A 16,103-nucleotide genomic window follows, 5' to 3' on the forward strand; every position below is an offset into this window, starting at 1 on the left:
GGCAGAAGAATCTGGGACCTCCCATGCTCTTTCCTGTTAATACCTGAGAGATTTCTTTACCGTCAGCTATGTTATGGTCTTCATCCTCTTCACAAGCCTCTAGCCGCACACAAGATTATACCATCTCTGTAAATACACAAGAAAAGTTTGTTCTGTCCAGGAAGCAGAAGTTGTGAGAATATGGGCATGCATACTATGGTTCTCCCCCGTCCCCTTGAGCCCACAGCATGTACTTCCTTTTGATTGAGTTACATACATCTCTCTTGCTTAACTCACGGTTGGAAGAGTGCAAGGATGTGGAGGGGAAAATGGGCAACTTGCAAAGTAGCAGTGGTGCAGGGGTTGAAAAGGCCAGAAAGAGAAATGTCTGAGAGAAATTTGAAAGGGAACATTTTTGCTTTTCCAAACCTGGGGGTTTGGTTTATGTTGTGTTCTTGGCACACGGTGCCCCTGGTTAGGGCCTGGTGATGCTAACTGTTCATTCTACTCTTCTTTCCTATTCAGGAGATGAATCAAAATGCAGCACACAACATGCACAGAGGACAGGATCCATCATGCTCTGGAAAGATGTTTGCATGGGCTTAGCAGAAGTGCTGTCTCCACCACCACGTGGACAGGTAGGTGATCCAGTATCTGTGTGTCTTTTCAAGGCACAGAACCTCCTCATCAGGTCTTGTATGGGTTGGGACCCTTAAATGAGATGTATGCTTACAAGTCTATATGATTGTTTTGTTTGGCTGTATTACAAGTCCTGGTCTAATGAGTTCATGATGCTTTGTATAACTGCCCTGTCTCCACTATTATCATCAGTTTACCCATTTTTGTCAGCCACAAAAGTCTACTGCTGTGTAATCCCAGATCCTATCTGAAGAATCATAACACCTAGAAAATTGTTTTTCTTTCACCTCGCTAATAGAGCATTGCATGGAGCCAAGAAGAGATACCGGTGTGACCCCTCTTAGAGACACTGAGCTAAGATGATGATTCACAGATTCACAGAAGTTTTACAGATTGCCAAAAGTTTAGGGCTGGAAGGGACCTTGGGAGATCATTGGGTCCATTTCAAATTCTTTTTTCCAATCTATCAACTAGTTCTCAATTCATTTACTTCTGGCTACATTTATTTTTGTAAAGTGTTACTCATATGATGTTCTGATGAAAAATTAAATCAAAGTATATTACGTTTTCACAATTACCCTTTATCAATTAAACCTGTCTCATCAAAAAAGTTGGAAGTGCTTGCCTAGACACCTATTTTCCATAAAGCCACATTGACTGACCACATTGTGTTTATTTCTATACTTATTTATACCCCCTGATCAGTATTTCCATTATGTTGCCTGAGATCAATGTTTGCTTAGGTAGCCTGTACTTTCTGGGCTATCCTGTTGACCCTTTATAAACACTGGGGGGAAGCACTTTTTTTTTTTTCTAGTGCTCTGGAACCTCTTCGATGTTCCTAGTTTATTTAAACATAAATTTAAAAAATTGTAAGGTTTAATAGAGCTCAGTGTCTATTTTCTTTTAATTTAATTAATGTAATAATTTGCAAATTATCTGGTATTGCTGACTAAAAAGGTTTAGTTTTGATATTAGCTGTTTCCTGTCCTTCATAGTTACTGTTGGAATAGAAAATATTTCATATTACAATACCATAGTAGTGAATGCATCATCCCATTTATTTCTTTCCAAATGCAGAACAGGAGTGTTTAATCTATGCGTCATGTCTTTTCTACGTCATTGACAATGTCACCATCCTTCTCTAGTTTTAGACCTATGCCAATATTGATCATAGGATTTTTATTTTGTTCTTCCTCTATTTAAAGGATTTCTTCTAATTTTTTTTATTCTTTCTGGCTTCAGTTTTTCTCATTGAAGTTTTTTACTTCCTATATCAATTGTCTTTGCCAATTTTGTCAGTTTTACTTTGCTTTCCTTCTTTGTTTTTGTCTTCCTTAACCTAAAATAAGCCACTGGCTTGAAAGTAAGTTCTGTGTCCTGTAAATTTTAATAGATGTTTTCACATCTAAGCCATTTATTTTTAAATGGGAAGTTTGCAGGCAGTTGCTTCATAGTGTGTGACAAATTGTTTCTGAAATGTCAACCTCTCCTACCAAAAAGACATCTGACTAAAATGCTGAGGTTTGTAAAGTCAGCATGGAACAAGCTTTGAACTACTGTTAGACTTCCAGCTGCAGATCTAAATTGTGCCCCTGGTAGGGATTTTGGGACAGAAACACAACAGAAATCCCAGGTCAGCTGAGGAATAATTTTCCTGGGGTTGTGGGTTCATTTGCAGGTTTAATGGAACAGCCAAATTATACCTGATCAGCATAGTCTTTGCCACGTTCACTTAATGCATCTTAAGTGTCTTTGAATATGAAACGAAATATAAACAAGACAACACTGATTTTCTGGCTTGTAGCTGGAAAACCCAACCTGCTTCCCTATGGCTTAGCAAGGGATTTGTCCCTATTCGAAGGTGTGCCTAGCTCAGGTAGCTACTGTCAAAGTAGGGCTCTGAAAACCCAAGCTGGAACCAGTGTTGTAAAATAGTAAGGTGAGAGCGGTTCCTAAGGGCACCACTCAACAAAGGGCCTGACAACCTCAACAATGCCAAAATGTCCTGTTGAGAAAGGACTTGATAACAGTCTGTTTGATGCTGCATGTGCTGGGCTTGTTTGACAGCCAGGAAATTGCCCAACATATGCAACAGTCTGCTCACCCTGCAAGCCCTGAGGCCAAGAGGGCTTTTTTCCCTAACCATGTCTGCTGCTGTGGCCAATATACACTCTACTGCCCAGTACAGACCTGGGTAAGAGACTCAGCTGATCAGTGGCATCTACCAGTGCGCTGAAAAACAAAGGAAAGAGGTTCAGTGAGGTGCAAATGGCTCTAGTTGGAGTTAGAACAGAACCATGCTGTTCTCGCCTCAACTAGCTGTCATATTTCAATGGCATAAAGCAGTGCATTTAATATAGAGTAAGATTTGGCAAATGTTGTGTGCTGTTTGCCTGACTTTAAAAGCCAGGAGGTAACACAAACAGCCAGTGTCAAGTGGCTTGCACTGTATCTGCCTGGGGAAAAGGACATGGATATAGAGGACTTTTCAGTGTAGTAGACAAAGCTGTTACAAGACCAGTGGCTGAAATCTGAAGAGAAGCAGATTCAGACAACAAATAAGGCATGCATTCCTTAACAAGGAGGAGGGTAATTAAGCATTGAACCAATTTAGTAATGGGTTGTGATAGCTTCCCTATCATTGGAAATGTTTAAATCAAAATTGGCAGCTTCTATGTTAGGCAGGCCTTAGTTCAAAAGGGATTCATGCAGGGAAATCCTATGTATACTAGAAAGGTGAGACTAGGTATCATATTGGTCCTTTCTGGTTTTAGCATGAAAGAATTCATACACAAACCACTATAAACAATAAAGGAAACAAAAATCCTCAGAAAGCTGATTAGCATGACAGCTGGCTTGGTTTTTGTATGGTTCCTGGGGTGCCTCTGCTGGCTTGTCACAGAATTGCTCCTGAACACAGGGCTGGTGATGCTCTTTTGCTGTCCTAGTCAAAGAAAAAATATCACTCAAAGTTTGTCCAAGGGAGAGATACCACCAGAAACAGTGGAACCTGGAAACAGAAATGAAATATTGAGGGGTAGGAAACAGATCACAATAGGGCCAGATGATGTGTATAATTTTCAAAACCACCTGTCATTTTTCAGTGACTAAGGCCATGTGACTACACAGACTTTCTGCTGAATCCAGAACTACTGTGTAGAAACAAGTCCTGCCCATTTGTTTCCTTTCTGCATGTGATCATGCTTAGCTGCTAGGCAGTTTAGATGGCTTAGTCTGAAGTGTCATGTTTCCAGGTCATAGCTGTGTTGATCTATAGGCAAAAGGAATCAAAACTCGTGGAAGAGGTGATGTCTTTTATTAGACCAACTAGATATTTGCAAACAAATTAATGTAAATAATGCTGTTTGCAAATATCTAGTTAGTCTAATAAATGATACCACCTCTTTCACAAGTTTTGATTCCTTTAGTCCTAAGTGTGCACCCAAGTATACTCAGCACATCTGCTCTGCCTAATTGCTGACCAGGGATGGGAGTGAGTGGGAAGGACTTGATTCTCAGTAGCAGTCCAGGACTTGACACAGAAGTGGCATAAATGTGCCCTTATGCTCTTCATAGTCTAAATCCCATCTATTTCTTTTCTTTTCTTTTTCCATAGGGACTCCTGGCTCACTCAATGTCAGAACCCATAAAGGCTCTAGCTGCCTTTAAAATTAGGCATCTGGCTCCTGGAGTTGAATCCAGACCCCTGAATTAAGTGATTAGGCTTCTAATATTGAGCTAATGCAACTCAGAATAGGACCCTAACCAGCAAGCACACTGAGTAGGAAGCTGCCTAAAGTCAACACACTCGGGGTAAAGCTGCTTAGAGCTAATCAGTTTAAAAAAAAAAAAAAAAAAATTTACTGAGAACTGGGTTTTTTGAGCCTAAAAGTGTTTCACTTAGGACTGTTGGAAGGTGTGTTTGTCTATGTGGATCCCATGGCCTGAAACCCCCTTCAGAAGGTAGCTGCACTTTCTCTGTCCTCAAAGAGCTGATTAGGGCTTACTGGTTGTTGTTTTTTTGTTTTTTAACATATGCTTCTGAAGGAGGAGAGTGAGGATAGTGGCAGTGGTGGTGCCTCCCTTCTTTTTAAGGCTTGTGCAGGATGTGGGATACCTCTGTTGTGTTCCCTACCCGTGCCCGAGGAGATGCAAACCCACATTTCCCATCCCAAGCCATATCTACCAAGCTAGGCCTAGTCTCTCCACCCCTCCTGTTGAAGCTAGACTGCTCAAAAATAAAATACTTGATAATGCATTGTGTCAGAAAAAGAGCACAAAAGGGAACCTGATTCTGTAGCCTAGTAAGTATAATTTCTTCTTTTTTTTTTTAAGTTGACAGCTCTCCCTTTAAAAAAAAAATAGCAAAGAGGAGATGTTGATCACAGCTGCACCATTTAGGAAGAAGCAGCCCCTGGAGGAGCTGTATTGGTGACAAACACTGCAGTATAGTTCTGAGAAAAGACGCATTCAAGCCTCATCCTTCCTAAAGAACCCACAATGATGTTAATAACTGCTGTCGCTTGAGTCTATGCATGATACTGTAATCTTGTCGGTGGTGATAGAGATCAAAGCTAAAACATAAAGGTGTAAATATAGCTTTTTGAGTGTGGAGTTTTAGCTTGATGAAAGAGCTATTTCACAAGTATAATTTAAATTATTAGTAGTAGTAGTAGTAATCATCATCATCTAGTAGCAGTATCTCAGAGCCCCAGCCATGGGTCTATTTTGTTAGGTGCTGTACAAACACAGAACAAAAAAATGTTGCCTATTCCCTCAAAATTATTATTATTTTGTTTTCTACTCTAAAGTGAGATTTCCCCTTTCTCCTCCATGCACCTCGTTTTCAGTAACGTATTACTGACTAGTTGGTCATTTTCTTTGTTTGGGGGGAAGGGAGTACAGCCCAAAGACTGACATGAAGATAGAAACCACCTGGCCTAGTGGTTGGAACATGGGACAGAAAGTACAGATACAACATACGTTTATGCTAATGTCATTTATGTTAGTTTGTATATTGTGAGTTGCACTGCTATCTAGAGTTGACAGACAAGATCTCCAACAGAGGTAGTAGCTGCCTATAATATACCATATTATAGGTAGGGGAGCCACTTACACTCGGTTTTCACTGAGAAAAAGCTATCCCAGGATAAAATTGATTAGAGTTGCGATCACACAGCTCATTTTATTATGCACCTCAAACTTTGCTATTGCTGGTTTTGTAATCTATAACTTTTTACAGCAGGATGGGATGATTTACATCCACTCTGCTCAAGTCCTGCTCCTCCTGGTATTTTGTCCCTTAGACGTAAGGGTAAGATGATGGTGTATTACAAATATGGGTGCATTAATGGATTTTCAGGACTTGGACAGGATGGAATAGAATTGCACTGGGGCTCCTACATCCACTCCAGACACTTAATAAGTGGAATTGAATCTGAGTTCATGTATCTACTTCCCATGTACATTGTGTTGAGGCAGATTACACTGGTGTACCTGTGCTACATGTCCATACTCAGAGCCAAGAGACCTGTGGTCTAGTCCCTTTTCTGCTACTGAGTCACTGTGCATCCTTTGGCAAGTTATTTATACAAGACTTTCTTTTTCAAGAAGACTAAGCATGTGAACTGTTATAGCACTCATGGGTGCTCCGCACTTCTGAAAACCAAGACATTTATCAGTCTGTCTCTTGACGTATATAAAATAATAATACATACCCATTTACTTTTTTTTAATTTACAAGGCTCTTACAGTAATTGGCTGAGGTTTGTGAAGAGTTTTGCATGTGTTGGGCACTCTAGATGTGTCTGAGGATAGTGGGGTTAATATTCAAAGTCCTAACTCCAATTTTCTGACAGGGTTGATGTAATTTGCATCCTAAGGTCCTGTGGCTGAAGACTTGTTTAAGCAGAATAGAATTAAAGCCCCTCAAGAATCAAAGATTGGCCTTTGGTCAATGTGCTGTGGAATGACACAGCTGGCTTTTCATTGCTTCAAGATTTATAATGGCAGTGGCCACCAATAGGGATCCCCTGTGAAGGCCAGCTGGAGGGAATTTTCTTTAATGTTTTAATGAACGTACATATATACGAGCCTGTAAATAACTTTCCACTGCCATCAGCTGAGAAGCACCTGATCCTGAAATGTGTAAACTCTGCCATATTAATGCATTTAGATTAGTAAGGTAAAGAATATTCCCCCACCAACGCAAAACTTTCCGTTACTTGCATAGCATGTTGGACAATATTTGACTGAGAACAGCACTTCTTTAAGCATTACTACAGGCGTGGTCTGTAGCATGTGATTTCTTGAGGTGTGTAGGCAGACAGTTTGAAAAAGAGATGCTGAATAATGAGTGTGACGCCATAAGCAAACCATACTTGCCCTGTGCCCTTAGAAAAAGCAACAAAAGATGTTTTGCTAAGGTCATTAAAAAATATTCAGAGCTTCAGAGAGATGATTGCATTTTGTCATTCTCTCCTTGTCTTGGAATTGGCTTTTGGGACCAGACTGTGAAACCAGTCAAAACCTATGTAAGCCTCACTTTGTTAATATGGTCTCTCCTTCCTCTGTTGCTTGGTCCATACATGAGTCTGCTACAGCAGCTGGCTAATGGCCTTAGTCCCTTAGTTCAAGCGATGCAACCCTATATTTTTAGTGAAAGGCTTGAAATACCACAGAAATAGGTTGTTGTTGACATTGCTGGGGATATGTTGGGTACATGTGCTTTTCAGGCTTTACAGCTCATATATCAGTTACATGACAACAAGTTACTTTGCTTTGTGTTATATAAAAATACTCTCTTGTTACCCCTTTGCCAGGATGTGTCCTTCTTGCCCTTCTCAGTAGACTGAGGACACAAGGACAATTGCAAGAAGAGGAGGAAGTCTGTAACAGAGTGGCCCCCATCTACTTAATGAGCAGTCTCGATCTCCTGACCAATCTACAGTATACGCATAATGTTCAGATCAGACTGAATCTCAGGAGTGGAGTGGTGAAGAGGGATGCAGATCCAGGAGTCTCCTTTGTCACTATCCAGTCCCTAGAAACCATGGTCCAAACCTAGATATGTGCAGTAGGATCCCTTTATAGAAATAACATTGCAGGGAGATGGAGAGGAGACCAAGGCTGCCTGATGCCATATGACCATCACAGCTGCTATCCTGTTTGATTGGGCCACTTCTAGGGATTTTAAAGTCTGAAAGTTTTGTTTTAGCATATTTTACCAGAGATCCAGGGCTGAATTCTGCCCGTGTTCCCCAGGATCAGGTGCTTCAGCTCTGCTCCTGCAGCAGTTGAGTCCCGGAGGAGCTCAGCTCTCTGGCAGGCCTGTACCTCATCTGAGCCATCTGACTCTCTTGTAGTTGGAGAAACAGTGACTAGCCACTCCTGTGATTTAACCCTTTGTTACTTGGAGGTTCCACCAAGTCTAATGATATAGGATATCATCTTGCTTTGCCAAATTATCACAGACACCAGTGGAGTATATCAAGTGAACTCAAGCCATTGCTGCATTGTTGATATTTCCCTTATTTAAACCCACCCTTCATCCATGCTTCCTGCCCTTCTCCCAGTTGTCCATCTTCTAAAGGCTTGTCCTAGTCCTTCCCCTTGGAAGGAATTCAGCTCCCACACCCTATCCCATTCAGTTCAGCATAGTTCCTCTACCCTTCTTTGTAATTTCCTTCTCTCTCTTACTAGTGTTCAGAAGAAGGAAACAGCATGTATATTGTTGGGTATTTGTATTTGTGGTTGTGCTTGTACAAGAAATAAGTTCCCCACATCTGACAATTCACTGAGATGTATTTTAGACCCCTTGCTTTTGCTAATCTTTCTTCATTGCCTTGGACTTTCTCCTTCTCCCGGACGAGACAGCCAAACAGCATGATTTGCCTTAGTGATGGGCAGCATGAATCCCTCAGCTTAAATCACCAGCTGGTGTTTTGTGGACAGGACAATCCAAATCACTGCCAGCACTTCATCTGGACCCGTCCTTCCTCTTGTCTTTGTTGAGATCATTGTAGTGTAGTTTTCTGCACCTTTGGCTGTCTGCTGGGACAGATACTTGCTTAAATATCCTGGGGCTTTTGCAGAAAGAGACTGCATTTTAAGGTGACTTTGGCCAAGCAAAATCTCTCAGAAGTGGTAGATTTTTAGACCAACATGCTAGCGCCCAGCAAAGAGAGTCATAATGCTCGGAAAGTAGCCTTGCATGTACACCCATATGAAGTTTCATTGGCTTACTATGGAAGATGAGCAATTCAAAGCTACTGGTGAATGGAAAACTAAAACAGTTGAATTAACTATTAATTATTGGTCATATTTCCGTAGCAGAAAGATCTCAATTTAATAATACCACATTAAGAAGATTATGGTTATAAATTAATCACTCAGGATTCTGGTAATGCTAACCTTAACCATAGTTTGTCTCTTTCATGAACATGAAATTAGCTAGAAAAATCATATACTATTATAATAGCAGACATCTTGTTTGAATCGGTGCTTAATGAATGTGACTGTTCAATATTTATTTTTAAATCCTCTTTCATAGATCTGGAGAAGGAAGTTGCCTACTTTACAATTGCTCTTTTCCCTCAAACCAAAGTCAAAGGTGCTAAAGTTGGTTGGAAATGTTCTGAAGGAATGCACTTTCATTGGAAACCAGCAGCTTGTTAACAGAAAAATGTTTCACGGAACATTTCTAATGGAAGAATGTTCTGTTGGAAAGTTTCTGCATCATTCACTAGGCTCTGAATAAGAAAAATGGACTGCAGAAATAATAGCATATGCCCTCAGGGCTCAAAGCAGTTGCACAAGGGAAACTAATTAAAGCTGTTTGTAAGCTTACCGTGACCATTTTCTGACTCGTTTGGTTTTTTCACAACTTACTGCTGGTAAGAGTTGCTTTATGGGCTGGTCTTTGGGTAGTTCAACAGTGACAGCTTACAGGAATGGATACAGGACATTGAAAATGCACGTGCGGCAGCAGCAGAGAACTTGCTGTGCGTGCATCCAGCAGCCAACACCAGACCCCTCAGTGGCAAAGGAGGGTGGACTGCACTCCTTGGATCCACCCCTCATTACTGGCTCTGACTCAGCTGCTCTTTTGGCTCTGACCCTACTGCCATACAGGACAGGAGATAAAAGTTTGCAAGAGTAACAGCTGACATCCATGAAATCCCTTGTCCCCTGCCAGCCCAAAGTTAGTGAGGATCTGCTTGGTGTGTAATCTGGTGTGAGGAAGGGAGCAATGTCTAGCAACCTGGAATAGGAGCTCTGAGGAAGCCAACTCCTATCTGTCCTTCTTCTGAAAAAAAAGGAGCCTCAGGATCAGACAAGACATGCATGTGGCAATTATAACTCATATTTGTGGTATTGCAAGCTTTTGTAGTGTACTGTTATTAAACGGCCCCATTCAATGCCTGCATTATACCCATTTTTTTAAAGTAATAAAGTCAGTAATAATGCTAAGCAGGAGAACTGAGAGAATGCATCCTTTGACACCAGCTCTTGCAAACAAACTAAGGAAGTAAGCAAACTAAAAAAGCGAAGGCTGAGAGGGGACTTGGTAGCAGCTTAGTGCTACATCAGGGGAGTACATCCAGGGCTCAGTGAACAACTGTTAACTAGGGCACCCTTGGGGAAAACCAGGAGTAATGGCCACAAACCCCTGGAAGACCATTTCAGGCTTAGCAATAGGAAAAGCTTCTTCACAGTCAGGGTGTCCAGACTGGAGTAAACTCCCTCCAGAGGTGGTGCAATTGCCTACCCTGCAAATCTTCAAGAGGAGACTGGACCATCAAGTTGCTGGGGTCACGTGACCCCAGTTGTCTGTCCTGCCTAGTGCAGGGGGGCTGGACCCAATGATCTTGCAGGGACCCTTCCAGCCCCCTATGATCTATGAATCTATGAAGTACAGGTTGGATGAATGTCTTGAAAGCAAGCTAAGGAAATACAGGATAGAAAACTGGCTGGTGCATCAGGCTCGAAGGGTAGTAATCAATGGCTCAATGTCTAATTGGCAGCTGGTATCAAGTGGAGTCCTCCAGGTGTCAGTCCTGTAGCTGGTTTTGTTCAATATATTCATCAATAATCTGGAAGAGGGGATGCAGCGTACTCTAAGCAAGTTTGTTCATAACATCAAGCTGGGAAGTAGAAATGCTGGAGGGTAGAGCTAGGATTCAGAGAGACTTAGACAAATTGGACGACTGAGCCAAAATAAATCTCATGAAGTTCAATACGGACAAGTGCAAAGCCCTGCACTTAGGACAGAACAATTCTATGCATTGGTTCAGACTAGCTTGGGATTGACTAGCTAAGCAGCAGCTCTGCAGAAAGGGACTTGGGCGTTACAAGGGACAAGAAGCTGAATATAAGCCAACAGCAGGCCGTTATTGCAGAAAGCTAACAGGATGCTGGGCTGCACTAATAGGAGTGTTGCCAGCAGACTGAGTGAGTCTTCCCTTCAATTCAGCACTGGTGAGGCCACATCTGGAGTACTGTGTTCAGTTTGAGCCCCAACTACAGAAAGGATGTGGGTGAATTGGAAAGAGTCCAGCGGGGGGCAACAGAAATGGTGAGAGGGCTGGGCACATGACTTCAGAGGAGTGGCTGAGGGAACTGGGCTTGTTTAGTCTGGAGAAGAAAAGACTGAGGGGGGATTTAATAACAGCCTTCAACTACCTGAAAGCGGTTCCAAAGAGCATGGAGCTGGACTGTTCTCAGTGGTGATAGATGACAGAACAAGGAGCGATGGGCTCAAGTTTCAGCAAAGGACATTTAGATTAGCTATTAAGAAACACTTTCTCATGAGGAAGGTAGCAAAGCACTGGAACAAGTTACCCAGAGAGGCTGTGGAATGTCCGTCCTTGGAAGTTTTAAGACCTGGGAAGACAGATCCTTGGGTGTGATGATCTAAATGGGATGGTCCTGCTTTGAGCCGGGGTTTGGACTAGATGACCTCCTGAGGTCTCTTCCAAACCTAATTTTCTATGATTCTGTGATTTCTGTTAGACTGCTTGCTCAAACCCCTCCCATAATGCAGATAGAAGTTTCTGGCTTAGCCATATACTGGTTTAAAGGAAATTTTAAAATGAATGGGAACTAAGTATACTTTAAATGGCATATTTTACAGGCAATGATCTTCAGAGGGCTTAGAGAAATGACTGTGTCAGCTACTCTATTGCCCTGCTCAGAATGATGTGTGTTGGCATAGGCACTGGCATGACTATCAGGTTTTACTACAGTTTTACTGCAGTTTACATTTTAGTGACACTGCAGCAATGAGGGAGGGAATTGGGGAACTAGAATCCTGTCTTGTTTGCTTATTTACACAGCTGTGAATTAAGCCTCATATCAGCCCCTTCCTTTTAGGGATAGAGAAGTACTCAACTCAACACAACATTGTGGCTATGTCTGTGGCAGTCAGCAATGTTGCATAGCACAAGAGTCTAGCTTGTTTGCTCAGATTCCCTAGTGAGTTTGCAAGGCCAACAGTTAAGGAAAAAAAATCATTTATCACCCAAACACATTTGACCCACAGTCACATAGCTCCAGTAGATAAGGAGCCCATAGTCTCCCGTTTAGAACAATTTTTCCAACTAAAACTGTACTTTAAATCAAACAAGTGTTTCTCAATGGAATGAGTTATTAACTACCAGCTGTGCTTCCTAATATTCCAGATCTATATACTTCCCAAATATATTAGATAGTGCCCAAAAGCAGGAAGGGGCAGGCAGACAAGGGGTTAATGCAGTCTTGAGTAGAATTTAAATTCTCCAAGCAGCTTTGCTCTGTGGGGCTATACAATTGCCAGTTACAAGACAAGTGTTCTGCAATAGTTCTCAGATGGAGATTTTATTCTACCAGTTGCTTTCTTTTGGTCTTCAACCAGATGACTTATCAAATGACTCTATCTGACAAAGGCACATCTTCTTTTAGAAGCATGCAGCCCTGAGTAAAATAGAGCAGCACTTAGCTTTTCCTCGACAGCCACCTGGGAGCAGTTAAGGATAGAGGTGAACTGATCAGAAAAAGCTGAGGAACCAGGATATGCCTGCAGCATTGCCATTACCAGGATCCAACAACAAGAAAGTACGTGTCTGGAGATGGAGATGAAGTTTCAGTTGGTTTAGACAGAAAAAACCTTTGGCCATCTTGTACGATGGCTCTTCTTTTTCTCATCTCATTGGTCTTGCTTTTAATTTAAAATAGTAGAAATACATTTTGTCTGAGCCTCAGAGAGCATGGCTATTTGAGGCCTGAGACATTTTAAGTGTCTTGTCCAAAAGTAATTTTCATTCTTGTTTTACTGGAAGTATTGTCTATCCGGGAACTCTGTCCTGGGATACCTTGCTCTAGATTTTTCTTATGCCTCTGACTTCTTTGATATACCATGTGCTGGTTGACGAGTTGTGCAGTGTTCTTATGATAACTAAGAACCCAACAGTATTCAATAACTCCCATTATTGTCGGTCACTTATTAATTGCATAACTCCGATGCCACAGTTGAGCTACCACCGTTGAGTCAAGGTGGCCAGGTAGTCAGAGTAAAGGAGTCTAAAGTTCTGAAATAAGTTTTGCTCATGTGGCCCAGTGGAACGTTCTTGGCTGGAGATGGGCCTCTCTCAGGCTATCGCAGTGCTCTGCACTAGACCTGTCATATATCAGTCGTATAGCCTCATAGAGCAAACTGTTCAGGAAGTGATAATCAGTGTCACATTAGTCTTTCTGATGTCCTTCCTCTAACAGGAATGCAGAACAGTGTAGGCACTTAAACCCAGAATAAAACTCCCCTAAAGCAAATTTTCCACCGCATACACGCACTTCTCCCTGGGCAGACGATAAAAGAGAAAACCAACCGCATGTACATTATGCTACATGACTCACAAAAACTGGAGAGTGCTCTATCTACCAAGATTGGGGTGAGATAAGAACCTTATTGAACAGAATGGGGATTTAGGGTTTCCAACTCTACACTGAAGTAATAGACCCTTATCAAATAGTTTATCCATACCGCCTCTGCACTCCCACTGCTACTTCTTCAGTTGCATCTATGGTATATTTGAATTGTGTTGGGTTTTTTTCTCCTTTCATAGCTGGCCTGTGCCTCAACTGCTGGAGCCTGCAGGAATTGGTCAGCCGAGATGCAGGAAACTACCTCATTCTCCTGGAGAAAATCCTGCAGAAAACTAAAGAGGTAAAGTTAGTAAGAGCAAAGGCTGCTCCAGTAGGGAGGAGCCTGGAGGCTGTGGAGGAGGGGGATTTTTCCTCTTCAGGTATAGTCTGGCATGCATACCATTTTATGTCCTGCTATAGAGTTTGTATTTTATGTCCTGCTAAGGAATCCCACTTTCTGAGTTTTACTTAAGAGTGGTGGTGTATGTGTGAAAGGTTTTGGACTATGGTTGTTTTTAATGCTAGTATAAGTCACTGCCTAATATCTAATATGGGATGCCCGATCCACAGGAATAGAGATCTGCTACAGCCCCAACCCCGGAGCCTTGGCTTTTTAGGTCAAGCTGTAATAGCTCATGCTTTCCAGGTTCGCAGTTCAATTCCTGGTGTGATGATCAATTACACAGTTATCATGCTAACATTATTTTGTAACCTGGTCTAAAACCCTTTGATACCAATTGCAAAGGATCCGGTTTGATTTCAACAGGCCTCATATGGCAGTCGGGCACGACCAGAAGCATACAATAATCACTCGGACATGTTCCGCTCTGAACTGTAACTCGGGGACCACAAACACAGCTCCACATATATTCTGGCACTGGAAAGCCTGAACTCCCCTTTCTACCATCCTATCCCCTCCATAAACTTATAACTTATCCCAGCTAAGTTATAAGCTGGGATGACCAGTTATCCCAACTAACTCCATAAACTTATAACTTATCCCAGCTGTTTTAATATTCTTTCATAACCCATCCAGATGTGGAGTTCTGCTTCATTCTTCTGCTGCTGAGCACAGCCTTCCAATTTCTGCCTGTTCTGGGCTGCAGAGCTCTTCTCATGTTTTTTTGAGTGATTCATGTAGAGCAGGGGTGGGCAAAATATGGCCCATGGGCTGCATCTGGCTTGCCAGGCCATTATATCTGGCCCATGGGGCCCCTATAAAATTTAGAAACTTAATTATTATTCTCCCATAGCGGTCTGTCAAATATGACAAGATGCCAGCAGCAGCAGGACCCAGGAGGAGCCAGTAGTAGGACCCAGTGGTGGCAGGAGGAAGGCCTGCCTGGCCCTGCACCACCCCCAGCCCCCAACCAGATGCTTCTGCCTAGAGGCTTCTGACCTAGCAACCATGGAGCTGTCCCCTGCCCTTCCTCCACCTGAGAGTGGAAACTCAGATAAGAAAGTGGGGAGGAAGGATTGTCGCCGCAGCAAGAGCCAGCCCAGCCCAGCCAAGCCCCTGTGGTTCCTGGCTGGCTCCTGCTGCATCCTGCTGTCCTGGCCATGCAGTCGGTAGTGGCAAGCTGCAAAGCGGTGGGTGGACTGGGGGCAGGGAGCGGTGGCAGCGAGCAGGGAAGGAAGGAAATCAGCAGGGGAAGGACAGCAATGGCAAGCAGAAGAGAAGGGAAAGTGACAGCAAGTTGGCAGGTAGGAGCACAGGGCCCCAGGGCTGGCAGCAGCAGGCATCAGCTGGGAACTGCAGGGGCTGGGCTGGCTCCTGCTGTGTTTTGCAGTCCTGGCCATGCAGCTAAGAACTGTGCAGTACCAGGAGGTGCCTAGCTGGGCCAGCCAGCTCTGTGCCGTGTCGTATGGGTCCTGGCTGCAATGGTGGGACCCGCGGTGCAGCACAGAGCTGGCCTGGCCCAGCCCAGCCCAGTGGCACACGGTTCCCTTGGACAGGGTGGGCCAGGCATTGTAGGGTCCCAGCACTGCAGCAGGGAACTGTGTGGACTTGGCCAACTCCATGCGGGTTCTGATGTTGCAGCTGGAACCCATGCAGCACAGTCCAAAGCTGACTGGGCACCTCTGGGCACCCCGTGGCTCTCAGCTGCAACACTGGAACCCATGCAGCACAGCATGGAGCCGGACAGGCCAGCCCTGCGGTGCGCAGTTCTCAGCTGTAATGCCAGGACCCGCACTGAGGCAGCTAGGCCTGATAGCATGCTAGTGCCAGGACCTGTGAGGATTCCTGCACTATCAGGCTGGGCTGGCTTGTGCCTCAGCATGTGGTTCCCGGCACTCCAGCTGGGAGCCCCACATGGAGGCACAGAGCCAGAGTCCCGTGAGCCCTACATTGTAACTGGGGACTGTGTGATGCCTTCCCCTGCACCCCACACCTACATGCACCAGGGTCAGGCAATTATTTTGTGTGGAGGGCTGCGTACCAAGTTTTGGCAAGCTGTCAAGTTCTGGCAAACTGCTGCTCAGTGCGGAGGAAAGTAGCCCCCTGCTCACCACCACCAGGCAGTGTTTGCTGTGGCTGCTGGCCTGGAGCCCACACTGTGCTAGGAGGTGGTGCAGCTGCTTCA

The 16,103-nt window shown here is 43.5% G+C and overlaps 1 protein-coding gene across 1 annotated transcript in view; it reads left to right on the top strand.

Annotated features, from left to right (window-relative positions):
* The first annotated feature begins 477 nt into the window (after positions 1–477).
* Positions 478–16,103, top strand: part of PIK3R5 (phosphoinositide-3-kinase regulatory subunit 5) — a 52,099-nt gene continuing 36,473 nt past the window's right edge. The window contains exons 1-2 of the mRNA XM_019542767.1: positions 478–617; positions 13,719–13,819. Of these exons, the coding sequence (XP_019398312.1) occupies positions 518–617; positions 13,719–13,819 (201 nt within the window). The 5' untranslated portion in view covers positions 478–517. The remainder of the gene's footprint in view (positions 618–13,718; positions 13,820–16,103) is intronic.

Source organism: Crocodylus porosus, unplaced genomic scaffold (assembly GCF_001723895.1).
Source record: "Crocodylus porosus isolate Cpor-Errol unplaced genomic scaffold, CroPor_comp1, whole genome shotgun sequence".
Lineage (NCBI taxonomy): Eukaryota > Metazoa > Chordata > Crocodylia > Crocodylidae > Crocodylus > Crocodylus porosus.